The sequence below is a fragment of the Ornithorhynchus anatinus genome, chromosome 12, assembly GCF_004115215.2.
Source record: "Ornithorhynchus anatinus isolate Pmale09 chromosome 12, mOrnAna1.pri.v4, whole genome shotgun sequence".
In the NCBI taxonomy this organism is placed as follows: domain Eukaryota; kingdom Metazoa; phylum Chordata; class Mammalia; order Monotremata; family Ornithorhynchidae; genus Ornithorhynchus; species Ornithorhynchus anatinus.
This window is the reverse complement of record NC_041739.1, coordinates 49,419,457-49,436,316: the sequence shown is the minus strand read 5'-3', so window position 1 is coordinate 49,436,316 and position 16,860 is coordinate 49,419,457. Positions and strand designations below refer to the sequence as shown.

The window sequence follows — 16,860 nt, the reverse complement described above, 5'->3', positions numbered from 1 at the left end:
GGTGCAAACAAATATAATTAAGGAGCCAAGATGGGAGATTGACACCCTGTTTATTTCTTTTGGCGTTTGTAAAGAAATCAGAGAATTGAGCTGGAATAAATGGGCCTGTAAAGATTAGAGGGCAAAACCTAAGCCGTTCTCTTGAAAGATTCCGAAGATCTTGCTGGAAATCAACTCTGTCTCACTCTGCCTTTTGTCCAGCTGGCTCCCCCCGAAATTCAGCGGGGCTGATCTAAATTGCCTTCTCAGAAATAAAAACCGAAAAAGATGAAAAATGGATAAAACCTGCCAACCACCTGAGTTTAATGATTAATGGGAGACCTCTAGTGAACTTAGAACCAGGGGTTGGAGTTTGGATTCTGACCCTCCGCCTAGAGATAAACGTTATTGTTCCAGGGTCTGAGCCTTTTTTTTTTCACTCCCTCAGTTCCATCCGAAGAGTTCATTGCTTAGGTGACATCTGCCAAGAGCTTCATGCAGTGGTCTAGACGGTAGAAGAGTCAAATATGATTCTCCTCACTGTGCTTTTCCTCTGCATCATTTCCACTTATTCAGCTTCCGTTAAAGGTAAGTCAGCCTTTGCTCTGCTGTAACTGGGGCAGTGGGTTCGGAGAAAAAGGGCCTATTTTAGTAAGAAAATCATCCGCAAATAGAGTCCCCAAAAAGCCAGCCTGGAAAATCTAAAAGGCATGGATTTTTCCATTCATGAGGTGGGCCTCTCAAAGTTCCTCTAAACAATGTGCTTCTTGTTTCGGTCTCCCCTACCCCATTTCCTCATTTCAATTCCTTTTTTAAGGAGGACTGAGATGCCTGCTGTTTCGAAGTGGAGCTGTTTTAGAGTACATCTGGCTTCTTCGTGAGAATCCCGGGGAGACCCTTTCCAATTTTGCCTCCTGAATTTCTCCCTAATATACCGTTCTCTCACACAGAGTGAATTAGTATCCAAATTACTGGGATTTTAATCGATGAGCGAAAGGAAATGCATCCACAAAACACAACTTTAGTATGTGCGCTTCCTAAAACTGGACCGCCTACCTCATTTGCAATTTCCAAGGATTTTATAGACTAAATTATATGGGACTGGGTTTGCGAAAAGCACCATAAAGCTAATTGAGGAAGAGGGCTCATTTTAAAAAGGTCTTACTGAGTAAAGTAATCCATATTCGTTTTCTCCTTTTTGAGAGAAACATTTTTTGGGCTGGCTCTAAATCATTTAAAAAAACCACTATCAAAAACTGTCCTGAAGGAATTAATTCCCAAAAGGTGTGATCTGAGAATGTGGGAGGAGGGGGGCAAAGCTTGTATTTACTACGTGGGTGATTTTAGTTCCAAAATGGAGTTTGGACTAAAGGGTTTTTTAGGGAGTTTTACAAGTCGTCTAAACAGGTGTCCGCTGTACAAAAGCAGATCCTTGACTGGGGCTAAATTTTCGAGAGCTGGCTTTTCAGGTGACACTATCATCACATTTTAGAGATGTGTCATTAGGGTATCATTTTTCTTGAATCCCTGGAAAGTTACCATGGTGACTCCAGTGGCAGCCTATTCTCAACAGACACCTCCCTGGAAATTATAATGCAAAGCAGGATGTAAATGGGATTTTCATCTGACTAAAGAGTGCGACGCCGAGATTTCATTTGATGTCTTGTCCATCAAGGAAGTGCCACATCACAGATTCAACTCCAACTTGATATCATGATTCTCTGACAAGGAACTTTGAAGTCGGGGGTGGGGGGCGGGGAAGGAGGTGTTCTTTGAATAGGGATTTTTTTTTTAGCTTTTTCCATTTAGCCTATTTGTAACTTTTTGGCCCCTTGGGTGGAACTCACTCCTAAGAGCCAGGAGCCCCAGATTCGAATCCCAGCCCCGCCACTTGCTGGCTGGGTGACCTTGGGGAAGTCCCTTCTCTGGGCCTCAGTTTCCTTATCTGTAAAGTGGAATCCGACTACCTGTTCTCCCTCTCCCTGAGACTGCGAGCCCATCCCGGACAGGGACTGTGTCAGACCTGATTGCATTTTGGCTACCCCAGCGCTGATCACTGTGCTTGACACGATGGTAAGCGCTTAGCAGATACCGCGATTATTATTATTATTTTCACACCGGCATATTCTTTGAGGGGGCGTGGTTATTTTTCCATTCGGCACATCAAAAAAAAAAATCTACTATGCTTGGGAGATTTAGAGGTTGGCTAGGAACGGACTTTAGGTATCAGAGGTATCAATGGACAGGACAGCTGTCTTTCTCCTATACTGTAACCTTCCTTCTGTATTCTACAGTATCACAGTTTAATTATAAACTTGGCAGGGGTCTCTTAATGAGTGACACTTTGCAATCAAACTATTTAAAGTTTGTTGGGGACGGGAGGGTGTCTCAACTGACACTTCAGAGTCAAACTATTTAAAGTCTGGGGTGAGGGGGAGGTCTCTTAACGAATGACACTTCAGGAGTCAAACTATATCAGGTTCATCTGCAACACCAGGTGAGGTTTTGTCTCATGATTCGAAGTCAGTAGTAGCCCAGAGGGCCGAGTCTCTGCCAGCTCCTAGGGGGTGTCAGGGGGTGCTTCTCAGAGCTCGATTTCCCAGTAAGAGCCACGTTCCGCTAAGGGTCAGCGGCTGAAAGACGTCCAAAGCGACTGGTCGGTCCTTGAAGCGGAGCGGGAGGCAGTAATGGTGTGAACTGAGGTGGAAGGGGTTAATGATAGTACTGATGATGTTACTAAAAATAATAATAATAGTACTAGTTAAGCGCTTACTAGGTGCCAAGCACTGTTCTAAGCGCCGGGGTGGATAGAAGCTAATCGGGTTGGACCCCGTCCCTGCCCCACATGAGGGTCACATTCTCAATCCCCGTTTTATGAAGTCACCGAGGCCCAGAGATATGAAAGGACTTGTCCAAGTCACACAGCAGACGTGGCAGAACCGGGATTAGAACCCAAGTCCTTTTGACTCCCGGGCCCGTGCTCTATCCACTGAGCCACACTGCTCTCAAACCATGATGACGGTTTGTAATAAGCTACCAGGTGCCCAGCACTGTGGTAGATACAAGACAGTCAGCTTGGACCTGTCTCATCCGGGACTCACAGCCTAAGAGGGAAGGAGAAGAGGCGTTTTATTCCCATGTTACAGACCGGCCAATGGAGGCACGGAAAAGGGAAGTGACTTGTCCAAGGTCACACAGCAGGCAGGTGGCAGAACGGGAATTAGAACCCAGGTCCTTCTGACTTCCAGGCCCGTGCTCTTTCCGCCGGGAACATGGGGAAAGGGGTTATTGATTGACTACAGGAGGGCCCAGGGACGTCTGTGGCATGAACACTGGATACTGAGAAGGGAAACAAGTATAGAAAGAAGCGATGTGGCCTAGAGAAAAGAGCACAGACCTGGGAATCAGAAGGACCTGGGTTCTAATTCCTGTTTCGCCACTTTGCTGTGTGACCTTGGGCAACTCATTTCACTTTCATTTCACTTCTTAGTTATCTCATCTGTAAAATGGAGATTAAGGCTGTAAACCCTATGAGGGACATAGACTGTGTCCAAACCTGATTAGCTTTCGGAGTCAGAGGTCATGGGTTCGACTCCCGGCTCTGCCACTTGTCAGCTGTGTGACTGTGGGCAAGTCGCTTAACTTCTATGTGCCTCAGTGACCTCATCTGTAAAATGGGGATTAACTGTGAGCCTCACGTGGGACAACCTGATGACCCTGTATCTATCCCAGCGCTTAGAACAGTGCTCTGCGCATAGTAAGCGCTTAACAAATACCAACATTATTATTACTCCAGCTCTCAGTACAGTGCCTGACCCATAAGTGCTTAAGAAATACCATAAAAAATGGACAGGGTGTCCATTCCATTTAGTTAAGTGCTCAAATAACCCTGAGTAGTAAAAATAATAATAATAATGGTATTTGTTAAGCACTTGCTATGTATCAGACCCTGTTTAAAGCAGTGGAGTGGACACCAGCAAATCGGGTTGGACACAATCCCTATCCCAGGTGGAGCTTACAGTCTCAATCCCCATTTTACAGATGAGGTAACTGAGGCCCCGAGAAGTGAAGCGACTTGCCAAACTTCACAGAGCAGACAAGTGGCGGAACCGGGATTAGAACCCAGGTCCTTCTGACTCCCATGCTCATGCTCTGTCCGCTACGCCACGCTACTTCTAGTATTATTTGGGAACTTCTAGCGGGCAGCTGCCGATCAATCAGTGGAATTTTTGAGTGCTTTCTAGGGAGCAGAGCACTGTAGGGTTGTCGGAAGCAAGCGAGGCCTCCACTTTTCCTTCTTTCACTTTTCTAAACCCTTCTGTTCCTTGCTTCCCCTTCCCTCCACTAAGACGGCCAGACAGTTCAGAGAGTTCAGTGCTAAATGTTTAGTCCAGTGCTGTGCACCCAGTAAGGGCTCAATAAATACGATCGATTGATTGACATCCCAATTTGGGTAGTCCCATGACCTGATTTAGGTTCTTCAGGATAAGGAAAAAAAAATCACTGGCCAACTGGAACGTGTTGGGTAGGAATGAGATGGGCACGTTGGCATGCTTCGACCTCCCTTAATGGAAAGGGTAGGGAAAGGGGGTCTGTGGTTTTCTAAACTCTGGACTAGCGGGTATACAGAGCCAGAGATGTGGGCATGTCCTCCGCTTCCTCTCTCCCCAGTCTGCCTTTGGCTTCCTCTAGACTGCCAGCTCATTATGGGCAGGAACCGTGTCCGCTTATTCTGTTGTACACTCCCAGCTGCTTACTATAGTGATCTGCACATAGTAAGCGCTCAGTAAGTACCGCTGATGGATGGATGGATTAATCGATTCTCCTTTTGGGTCTCTCTCTCTGTCTCTATCCATCTCTACCTCCGCCTTTCTGTCTTTCCTTCCCCTTATCCCACTAGGAGCTCCATCAGATCTGGCCGCCTGAATATTAGTAACCGCTTCTTAGTCATCCTTTCCCTAGATTCCCCGTCCGGCTTCTTATCCACATCATCCTCATATATGGGGAAATCTCACTAGGTCCCCACTTTTTCAATGTGAGCCCCATGGGGGCAGGGCCTATATTTAATCTCCACCTGTGCATTCACTCCCAGCCCGCAGTACTGTGCTCTACACACGGTAAGCGCGGAATAAATATTATTATGACTAATGATGAAGATGATGGTATTTGTTAAGCGCTTACTATGTGTCACGCACTGTTCTGAGTGCTGGAATAGATACAAGCTAATCAGGTTGGACACAGTCCCTGTCCCATGTGGGGCTCACAGTCTCAATCCTCATTTTGCAGATGAGGTAACCGAGGCACAGGGAAGTGAAGTGACTTGCCCAAGGTCACATAGCAGGCAAGTGGTGGAGGTGAGATTAGAACCTAGGTCCTTCTGACTCCCAGGTCTGTGCTCTATCCACTAGACCGAGCTGATTACTATTACTACTGCTCCTATTTGCTCCTCAATCCCCTCTTCTCCCATCTTTACTTCAGAATTCACCCTTCCCACTACAGCTTCTGTATTTTTCCTTCCTCTGTTCCCACTCTTCCCATCTTTACTTCAGAATTCACCCTTCCCATATCAGATTCTGTGTTTTTCCTTCCTCTGTTCCCACACTCTCCTCTTTCCTCAGGAATAGGAGACTTGGTTCCACTCCTCTCCTCCCCCCCGACACCCTCCCCCAGCAGCCCTTATCTTTCATTCCGTCAATCGAGCGATCAATGGAAATTATTGAGCACCTACTGTGCGCTGAGCACTGTACCAAGCTCTTGGGAGAGTATAATATAGTAGAGTTGGTAGACAAGTTGCCTGCCCACATAGAGCTTACAGTCTACCGAGGGAGAATAACGCTAAAATAAGTACATTTTGAGAGGTACAGTGAGCACACTGGTACTGGAGGAGTGAAGTGTGCTGGTTGGGTTGTATTGGGAAAGCAGGGAGGTAAGGTAAGAGGGGGAAAGGCGATGGAGGATTTTAAAGCCAGCGGTGAGAAGTGTCTGTCTGATGCAGAGGTGGATGGGCAACCTCTTGAGGAGGGGGGATACATGGACCGTACGATTTTGTAGAGAAGCGATCCGGGCAGCAGAGTGAAGTGGGGACTGGAGCGGGGAGAGACAGGAGGCTGGGAGTCAGCGAGGACGCTGGTACGGTAATCAAGGAGGGAGAGGATGAGTGCTTGGATCAGAACGGATAGCAGTTTGAATGGAGAGGATTTTTGTGATGTTGTGAAGGATGATCTGAGAGGATTTGGGGACAACTCTTTGTCTGTACTGAAACATGACTCTTCTTCATGGCTCCATCTATTAAAATTGCTCCTTGATGTGTTGACCTTTACTATTCAGGCTCCTGTCTTCCCACCATTCAACCTATTAATAATAATAATAATAATAATTATGGTATTTGTTAAACGCTTACTATGTGCCAAGAACTGTTCTAAGCTCTGAGGTAGATACAAGGAAATCAGCGTGTCCCACGTGGGGCTCTCAGTCTTAATCCCCATTTTACAGATGAGGGAACTGAGGCACAGAGAAGTGAAGTGACTTGCTCAAGGTCACACAGCTGGTTAAGTGGTGGAGCCGGAATTAGAACCCATGTCCTCTGACTCCCGAGCCCGGGCTCTTTCCACTGAGCCACACTGCGTTTATTTCCTCACCTTTGCCATCAGTGACCTTCCACACTGCCTCCATTCTACAAGTGACCCTGACCAAATCCATCACCTCACCTTTTTTGTTAAGCACATACTATGCACCAGGCACCTTACTAAACACCTGGGGAGATGCAAGATAATCAAGTTGCACCATGGGGATCACTGTCTTAATCCCCATTTTACAGATGAGGTAATTGAGGCACAGAGAAGTGAAGTGACTTGCCCAAAAAGACAAACTAATAGACGCTACAAGATATAAGCTAATCAGGTTGGACACGGTCCCCGCCCCACCTGGGGCTCATAGTGCTGATCCTCATTTTACAGATGAGGTAACTGAGTCCCAGAGAAGTGAAAAGACTTGCCCAAGGTCGCTCAGCAGACAAATGGCAGAGTCAGGATTAGAACCCAGGTCCTTCTGACTCCCAGGCTCGTGTTCTAGCCACTAGGCCATGCCTCTTCCCATCACTGCTCTCCCATCCCTTGTTTCCTCCCTTTAGCATCTTCTTTGCTCATTTTCTGTACTCAGCTTTAACTCAACCCACCCCCCCAGGACATTTCGTCCAGGAGCGCTAACCTCTCAGTGGTTTGGATTTCCTTTCCTTCCTAGGGGAAGCAGCGTGGCCCAGGGGCCCAGGGGCCGGGGAGTCAGAAGGACCTGGGTTCTAATCTCGGCTCCACCCCTTTCTGCCGTGTGCAAGCCACTTCTCTGCGCCTCGATTACCTCATCTGTAAAGTGGAGATGAAAACTGTGAGCCCCACGTGGGACAGGGACTGTGTCCAACCTGATCAGCTTGTATTTACCCCAGCACTTAGAACAGTGCTTGACACATTCAGTAAGCGCTTAACAAATACCATCATTATTATTTCATCCATTCTTGACTGCTCTACTTCACACTCGGCAAGCTACCACCTGGCTCAGCCCGTCGAACCTTGAAATCTCGACTTAGACGATTCCTCTGCCTCCTGATGGGAGTCGATTGGTGGAACTGCCCCTTCTGAGCTAATAAGATTTCCAGTTTCAGGGTATCCTTAGAAAAAAGAGGAACAAATTGATAGAGTCAGTTGCTGTTAAATGTCTTATTAGTATCAATTAATCAATCACGTTTATTGAGCGTTGTGTGCAGAACACTGTACTAAGCACTTGGGAGAGTACAATATTACGGAGTTGGTAGACATGTTCCCTGTCCACAAGGAGCTGACAGTCTAGAGCGGGAGACAGATATTAAAATAAATTAAGATTATGGCCCCTGGGGTCACCCCTGGAGAGTTTCCAGTCCTCTACCAGTCTCGGCTACGGGAAGAGAGTCAAGCGGAGGCCCGTCCGTTCCATTCCTAGCTTGGCCGGTGGCTAGCGAGTGGCGGGCAAAACTCACCCGAGCTGGGCAGCGTTGGCTCGGGAGAGAGTCGAGAGCGGAGACTCGAGTTTATTGTGTGGAAGGTGGCGACGGTAGACCACTTCCGGATTTTTACCAGGAAAAGTCTGTGGATCCACTACCGGAACGACTGCAGGTGGAGGTGGGGTGTTCTGGGAGAGATGTGTCCGTGGTGTCGCTATGGGTCGGAGACGACTCGACGGCATAAGATAGCAAGGATATGGACATAAGAACCGTAGGACTGAGGGAGGGATGAATAAAAGATTCAAATCCAAGTGGAAGGGTGACATAGAAGGGAAAGACCTCAAAGTTTTGTGTGGCTTGCCACTTATTCTTGGCCAGATTCTTTCCTCAGAAATCCCATCATTTTCGATCTAGTCGCTCTTATTCAGCCTCTGATTTTGACAATAAGTATTATACAATGATATCTCCCTGGCTACCCTAGAATAAGTCAATCAACCGATCATTGATATTTCCATACTTTCTGAGTGAAAGAGTACCGTACTAAGCACTTGGGAGAGTCCTAATGAATTCATTTGTTAAGCGCTTTCTATGCGCCAAGCACTGTTCTAGGAGCTATACTTAGAAGTCTTCCCTGACTATGCCCTAATTTCTTCTATCGCCTTTCCCTTCTATACCACCCTTCCACCTGGATTCGCATCTTTTATTCATCCCTCCCTCAGTCCTACAGCTCTTATGTCCTTATCCTCGTTGTCTTATGCCGTCGAGTCGTTTCCGACCCATAGCGACACGATGGACACATCTCTCCCGGACAGGCAGCTCCACCACTTGCCAGCTGCGTGACCTTGGGCAAGTCACTTTGCTTCTCTGTGCCTCAGTTACCTCATCCGTAAAACGGGGTTAAGGCCGTGAGCCCCGTGTGGGACAGCGACTGGGTCCAACCTGATTACTTGGTATCTACCCTGGCACATAGTAAGCACTTTAAAAAATACCATTAAAACAAAAAACAACTGAGGAAAAGTTTGCAACTTTCAGCTGGGAAAATTTAGTAATAGTCGTAATGGGAATAAATGCCATAGTAACAGCAGGGGTAGCATTACTAGTAATAGAGTTTTTTAATGGTATTTGTTAAGCGCTTTCTGTGGACTAGACACTGAACGAAGCACTGGGTTAGATACAAGACCTTCAGGTTGGACACAGTCCCTGTCCCACCTGGGGCTCACAGTCTTAATCACCATTTTACAGATGAGGGAACTGAGGCACTGAGAAGTTTAAGTGACTCACCCGAGGCCACACTGCGGATAAGTGGCAGATTCAGGATTGGAACACAGTTCCTTCTGACTAATGCCAACCTACTCACTGTACCTCGATCTCGTCTATCTCAGCGCCAACCTCTCGCCCGTGTCCTGCCCCTGACCTGGAACACCCTCCCTTTTCATATCCGAAAGACAGTGACTCTCCCCACCCTCAAAGCCTTAGTGAAGGCCCATCTCCTCCAAGAGGCCTTCCCTGACTAATCCCTCCTTTCCTCTTTTTCCATTCCTTTCTGAGTCCCCCGACTCGCTCCCTTTATTCAACCTCCCCGGCCCGCTCACCGCCCAGCCCCACAGCATTTACGTACGTATCCGTAATTTATTTATATTAATGTCTGTTCCCATCTAGACTGAAAGCTCACTGTGGCCAGGGAATTTGTCTATCGTGTTGTCCTCTCCCAAGTGCTTAATTCAGTGCTCTGCACGCAGTAAGTGCTCAAAAAATATGATCGATTGGTTGACTGACTCCCAGGGCCCTGCTCTAAAAATAATAATGTTGGTATTTGTTAAGCGCTTACTATGTGCAGAGCACTGATCTAAGCGCTGGGGTAGATGCAGGGTCATCAGGTTGTCCCACGTGAGGCTCCCAGTTAATCCCCATTTTACAGATGAGGTAACTGAGGCACAGAGAAGTTAAGTGACTTGCCCACAGTCACACAATAAAAATAAAAATTATGGTATTCGTTAAGTGCTTACAATGTGCCAAACACCGTTCTAAGCCCTGGGGTAGATACAAGCTAATCAGGTTGTCCCCAGCGGAGCTCACAGTCTTAATCCCCATTTTACAGATGAGGTAACTGAAGCACGGAGAAATTAAGTGGCTCGCCCAAGGTTACACAGCAGACAAGTGGCAGAGCCAGGATTAGAGCCCACGTCCTCAGACTCCCAAGCCCGGGCTCTTTTAAGCCAGGCTGCTTCTAGAATTAGTAAAAGTTGATGTTGTAGTAAGAGGAGAAGAAGTAATAGATTTATAGTAGTAATAATAGCTGTAAAAGTAGCCGTAGTAATAATTCTGGTATTTGTTAAGCGCTTACTATGTGCCAGGCACTGTACAAAGCGCTGGGGTGGATACAAGCGAATCGGGTTGCACACAATCCCTGTCCCCAGTGGGGCTCACAGTCTTCACCCCCATTTTCCAGATGAGGTCACAGAGGCACAGAGAAGGGAAGTGACTTGGCCAAGGTCACACAGCAATAATAATAGTAATAATGTTGGTATTTGTTAAGCGCTTACTACGTGCAGAGCACTGTTCTAAGCGCGGGGGTAGATACAGGGTAATCAGGTTGTCCCATGTGAGGCTCACAGTCTTAATCCCCATTTTACAGATGAGGTAACTGAGACAGAGAGAAGTGAAGTGACTTGCCCAGAGTCACACAGCTGACAAGTGGCAGAGCCGGGATTTGAACCCACGACCTCTGACTCCCAAGCCCGTGCTCTTTCCACTGAGCCACCACAGCAGACAAGTGGCAGAGCCGACTAATAGTAATAAACGGTTGTAGTCATAGTAGAAGCGTATTATTATGAACAGGGAAGCCCTCTGCTAATTCCGTTGCATTGTACTCTCCCAGGGGCTCAGTACAGTGCTCTGCACACAGTAGGCATTCAATAAATAGGGCCCATCTCGATCCACTGGGCTATGTTGCTTGTAGTCATTGTACAAGTAATAGTCTTGTAGTTGTAGTAATACTCGTAATATTGTTCTATTCATTCCTTTAGTCGTATTTATTGAGCCCTTACCGTGTGCAGAGCACTGTACTAAGCGCTTGGAATGTACAATTCGGCAACAGATAGAGACCATCCCTGCCCAATGATGGGCTCACACTAGCAGAAGCAGTAAAAAAAACCTCACTGGTAGCAATATTCACAGTCGTTGTGGTAAAAATAGTAACAGCGATGGTAATAATTATAATAATTATGGTATTTGCTAAGCACTTACTAAGTGCCAAGCACTGTTCTAAGCGCTGGCTCTGTCCTAAGCGCTTGCTAGTCATAGTCTTATGCTGTCGAGTCACGTCCGACCCATAGCAATGCCACGGACGCATCTCTCCCGGAAGCCCCCAGCTCCATCTGCCGTCGTTCCGGTAGTGGATCCGGGGAGTTTTCTTGGGGAAAATCCGGCCGCGGTTTTCCGCCGCCGCCTTCCGTTAAGTAAACTCGAGTCTCCGCCCTCGACCCTCTCCCCGGCCGCCGCTGCCCGGCACGGGGGAGTTTTGCCCCGGAGCCGCCGGCCCGCCGCCCGCCAGCCGCCGGCCGAGCCGGGAACGGAACCGACAGGCCTCCGCTCGACTCTCCCTCCCGTAGTCGACGCTGGTAGGCGACTGGAAACTCTCCGGTGCCGCCCCGAGAGGGGAATAGTAATAGTAGTAACACCTTAAAGGCTGGGAACATGTCTGCTGACTTGATCGGAGTCTCCCAAGCGCTCAGTACAGTGCTCTGCACATGCTAAGTGCTCAGTAAATAGCGTCGGTCGATCGATTAATAGTAGTAGTAGAAATAGTAACAGTCATAGTTGTAACGATAACATCTGTTAAGCGCCAGGCACTGTAATAAGCGCTGGGGTGGATACGAGGAAGTTGTATTGATTACAGTCCCCGTCCCATGTGGGGCTCACAGTCTCAATCCCCATTTTGCAGATGAGGGAACTGAGGCCCAGTGAAGTGACTTGCCTAACGTCACACTGCAAAGAAGTGGCAGGGGGAGGATTAGAACCCAGGACCTTCTGCCTCCCAGGCCTGCGCTCCGTCCGCTGTGCCGTGCTGCAGCAGTAGTCGTCGTCATCGCCGTAGTGGTGCTTGTCGAGCATCAATTTGCAGATAAGGGGGCTGCTTTCCGGAGTAGTGAAGTGACTTGTCCAAGATGACACAGCAGGTCAATGGCGGAGGTGGGATTGGAACCCAGGTCCTCTGGCTTCCAGGCCTGTGCCGTCTGTGTTCCACGCTGGGGTAATCAATCCGTGGATCATATTTTATCGAGCACTTACCGCGCAGTATTGCACGCTTGGGAGAGTCCAACACAACAATCTAACAGACCCATTCCCCACCCACGATGAGCTGACAATCCAGCGGGTGGGTACAAGAGTCACTTGACTTCTCTGGGCCTCAGTGACCTCATCTGTCAAATGGGAATGAAGACCGGGAGCCCCAAGTGGGATAACCTGATCACCTCGTATCTCCGTCAGCGCTTAGAACAGCTCTTGGCGCACAGTAAGCTCTGAACGAATACCGTCATTACTATTATCACGGGAGACTCAGGCCTTGTCCCGGGTGGATCCCAAGCCCGAGGGTCTGCCCTCCGGGCTAACGTGGCCAACTACGCGACGGAGACGCCAGTTGCCCGAGAGGATGTGTGGAGGCGGGCCGAGGGCCCGGAAGGGCATCACGTGAGATGAGCCCCTCTTCGCTAGCCCCATCGTCACATCTCCTCCGAGAGGCCTTCCCCGATTAAGCCCTTTCTTCCCCGGCTCCTTCTCCTTTCTGCGTCGTCTGTGCACTTGGACCCGTGACCTTTGGGCACTCGATATTTGCCCCACCCTCAGCCCCACGGGACTCAAGTACATTCATATCTTTAAATTGTACATTATAAATTATTTCTATCTATTAACGTCTGTCTCCCTCCTCCAGGCTGTAACCCCATTAGGGGCAGGGAACGTATCTGCCGATTCTACTCTCCCGCGAGCTTAGTAAAGCGCTTCGCGCACGCTAAACGCTCGGTAGATACGACCGAAGGAATGAACGAACGAACCCCGTTGTACCGTACTCTCCCAGGGGCTTAGTCCCCTGCTCTGCATTCGGGGAGCGCTCAGTAAATACCACCGGTTAATGACGAGGATGCCTCTTCCTAGGTCACACCACCGGCCTGTCCCTCAATAATGACCGGCTCTACAAGCTCAAGTATTCCACCGAGGTGTACGTCGACCAGGTCAAAGGCCAACTCCACGAGAGCGTGGGCTACCGCATCTCTTCCGACGTGGACGTGAACCTGCTCTGGAGGAACCCGGACGGCGACGATAACCAGCTGATCAAAATCACCGTAAGCGCCGCCGCCCCAAGCCACGCAATAAGAATAACGGTGGTGTTCGTTAAGCGCTTACTATGTGCCCGGGCACCGTGCGAAGCGCTGGGGTAGCTACGAGGTCATCGGGTCCCACCTGGGGCTCTCAGTCTGAGTAGAAGGGAGAACGGGTGTCGAATCCCCATTTTGCAGACGCACGGAGGAGTTAAATGACTCGACCAAAGTCACCTAGCAGAAGGGTGCGGGAGTGGGATTGGAACCCACGTCTGCCTGCTCCCAGGCCGGGGCTCTTTCCACTGGGCCGCACCACTTCTGACGATAACAGTCGGGGCGGTCGTGGGGCCCCCGTTGTGTGCCAAGCACTGTGAGAAGCACCGTGGCTTAGTGGATAGCGCCTGGGCCTGGGAGTCAGAGGACACGGGTCCTCATCTTGGAGCCGCCACCTGTCTGCTGTGTGACTTTAGGCAAGCCGCTTCACTTCTCTGTGCCTCAGTGACCTCATCTGTAAAATGGGGATGAAGACTGCGAGCCCCACGTGGGACCACCTGATCACCTTGTATCTACCCCAGCACTCAGAACAGTGCTTGGCACATAGTAAGAGCTTAGCAAATACCATCATCATCATCATTATTCACTATGCCTCACTTTTCTCATCTGTAAAGTGGGGATTAAGAACGTGAGCCCCATGTGGGACAGGGACTGCGTCCAACGCGATTTACTTGTATCCACCCAGCTTTTATTACGGCGCCTGTCTTACAGTAAGCACTGACCAAATACCACGGTTATTATTATTATTGTTATGTTGATCCAGAAGAGACACCTTTTACGTAGAGTCTTTGAGGAACTCACGTCCTTCTGAATAAGTCTCGCTCTGGGACACGCGAGTGAGAGGAAACTCAATTATTTATAATAATTGTGCTATTTGTTAAGCTCTTATTATGTTCCGGGCACTGTACTAAGCCCTGGGGAGAGATTCGAGACGGTCCATCAGACACCATCCCTGTCCACGTGGGGTTCATGGTCTAAGGGGGTGGGGAGTGAGCAGGCACTGAATCTCCATTTGCCAGATGAGGAAACTGAGGCCCGGAAGGGTGAGACGACTTCCCCAAGGTCACCCAGCAGGCTCTGCCACTTGTCTGCTGTGGGACCTCAGATAAATCACTTCCCTTCTCTGTGCCTCATTTGCCTCATCTGTAAAACGGAGATTACGACTTCGAGCCCTACGTGGGACCAGTCCAACCCGATCATCTCGTACTCTCCCAAGTGCTTGGTACGGTGCTTGTCACCCGGTAGGTGCTCAATACCTTCCCCTGAGTGACTGATGGATCGGTATCGACTCCCGGCACACTGTGAGTGCTTAACAAATGCCATTAATAAAAAATTAAGCGGCAGAGCCGGGCTTGGAACCCGGGTCCTCTGTGTCTCCACTAGACCACACTGTTTCTACTAAAAAAGGACTAAAGTGGATCCAGGAATCGACGGGGAATTCATCACTGTGGGTGTCCCCTCACAGACCCAGCTGCTTAAACCAGGGGGCTTACGACCCCGGGATGGGCAGAACAGGCGTATGCCTTCGCCCTGGCCTAGCTCAGCGGGTCTTTCTGTCTCCCAACCCTATCTTCTTTTCTCCCACGATGTCAAAGTTTAGTAACCACCTCGGATTTTCCATGACCTTAGACTTTTGCTTCCTAATTGAGCAATCCCGCTATTAGCCGTCAGGCTTCTGGATCCTGGCCTCTAGAGACCGGGAAGCATTAGCCTTCAGGCTGGCAAATCCTATCCCGTCCCCCACCTCACCGAGCTATTTCTCGCTGGGGTCTTTCCCTGCTCTTCGGAAAGCGAGCGCAACAAACCTCAGCGGCGCGTTCATTCGAACTGACCCTGGTGCTTTCTGGGACAATTCCGAAAGAGTTCGGAAAGTGGAACTGTGGGCGGGGAACATAATAATGTTGGTATTTGTTAAGCACTTACTATGTGCAGAGCACTGTTCTAAGCGCTGGGGTAGACACAGGGTGATCAGGTTGTCCCACGTGGGGCTCACAGTCTTAATCCCCATTTTCCAGATGAGGTAACTGAGGCACAGAGAAGTGACTTGCCCACAGTCAAACAGCTGCCAGGTGGCAGAGCCGGGATTCGAACCCATGACCTCGGACTCCAAAGCCCGGGCTCTTTCCCCTGAGCCACGCTGCTTCTCCAACATGTCTCGTCTGATGCCGGCGAGTCGCTTCTGTCCCCCAGTGACACCACGGACGCATCTCTCCCAGAACGCCCACCTCCATCTGCATTTGTTCTGGTAGTGGATCCACTGAGTTTTCTTGGTAAAAATCCAGAAATGGTTCACCACTGCCTCCTTCCGCACGGTAAACTGAGAGTCTTCGCCCTCGATTCTCTCCCGTGCCGCTGCTGCCCAGCACAGGGGAGTTTTGCCCTGTAGCCAGATGGCCTTCCACTGCCCGAGCTGAAAATGGAACGGACAGGCCTCTGCCTGATCCTCCCTCCCGTAGTCGAGAGTGACAGCGTACTGGAAACTCTCCAGGTGTGAACCTGTGTGAATGGCTGGGGGGGAGACACGTCTGCCGACTGTAATAGTAAGAATAATAATTACGGTATTTTTGAAGTGCTCTCTATGTGCCGAGCACTGTTCTAAGCGCTGGGGGAGATGCGGGGTAATCAGGTTGTCCCACGTGGGGCTCACAGTCTTAATCTCCATTTTACACATGAGGCACAGAGAGGTGAAGTCGCTTAGGACAGTGCTCTGCACGCCGTAAGAGCTCAGTAAGTACCACTGTTGGATTGATTGATTCGACTCAGACTGGTGGGAGGAGCCCAGGACTGGAGTGAGGAGATGACCCACACAGAATCCATCTCATCCTGGCTCTGCCGCTTGCCTGCTGTGGGACCTTGGACAGATCACTTGACTTCTCTGTGCGTCAGTTTCCTCATCTGTAAAATGGGGGAAGGAAAGGCTTAGTACAGTACTCAGCACACGATAAGTGCTTAATAAATATGACTGAATGAACGAATGAGTGCCGGGACCTGGGAGAGAGGTGAGGAGGAGTGCCCTGCACAGAATAGGCGCTCAATAAATATCACCGATCGACTGTATGAGGAGAAGGAGGAAGGTGGTTAGGGTCAGCCGGCTCTCACCTGTCCTGGACCCTGGGCTGCAACAGGTAGGAGGTTCCCTCTATGGGTGTGGACAGAAGAGGGGAGGGGGATTGGGACTCGGGCCCCGGACCACCGCCTCCGTCGCTGAGTGGCCAGAGAGGCCGGGGCCGGGCACCCCGTGAGCTCCCTCTCCCGATTCCCAGAAACTGGGAGTCCCGCAGTTGCCCCGGAAACCTTCCCTTGGCCATTCCAGAGCTGGTGGCTCTGTCCCGTCCCGGCAGAGGCCCGTGTTTATCAACAGTGACATCTTCTTATGGATTCATTCGGTCGTGTTTATTGAGCACTTACCGTAGGTAGAGCAGTGTACTGAGCGCTTGGAAAGGATAATAGAACAATAAACAGACACATTCCCCACCCACAACGAGCTTACAGTCTAAAGGGACGCCAACCCTGCGAGGAGGGAGAAAGGGGAGACAGAAGCCC

The 16,860-nt window shown here is 49.6% G+C and overlaps 1 protein-coding gene across 1 annotated transcript in view; it reads left to right on the top strand.

Annotated features, from left to right (window-relative positions):
* Nucleotides 1-415: 415 nt before the first annotated feature.
* Nucleotides 416-16,860, top strand: part of LOC100086103 (microsomal triglyceride transfer protein) — a 50,428-nt gene continuing 33,983 nt past the window's right edge. Inside the window, exons 1-2 of the mRNA XM_029077104.2 lie at nucleotides 416-567; nucleotides 13,100-13,287. Coding sequence (XP_028932937.1) covers nucleotides 507-567; nucleotides 13,100-13,287 — 249 coding nt within the window. The 5' untranslated portion in view covers nucleotides 416-506. The remainder of the gene's footprint in view (nucleotides 568-13,099; nucleotides 13,288-16,860) is intronic.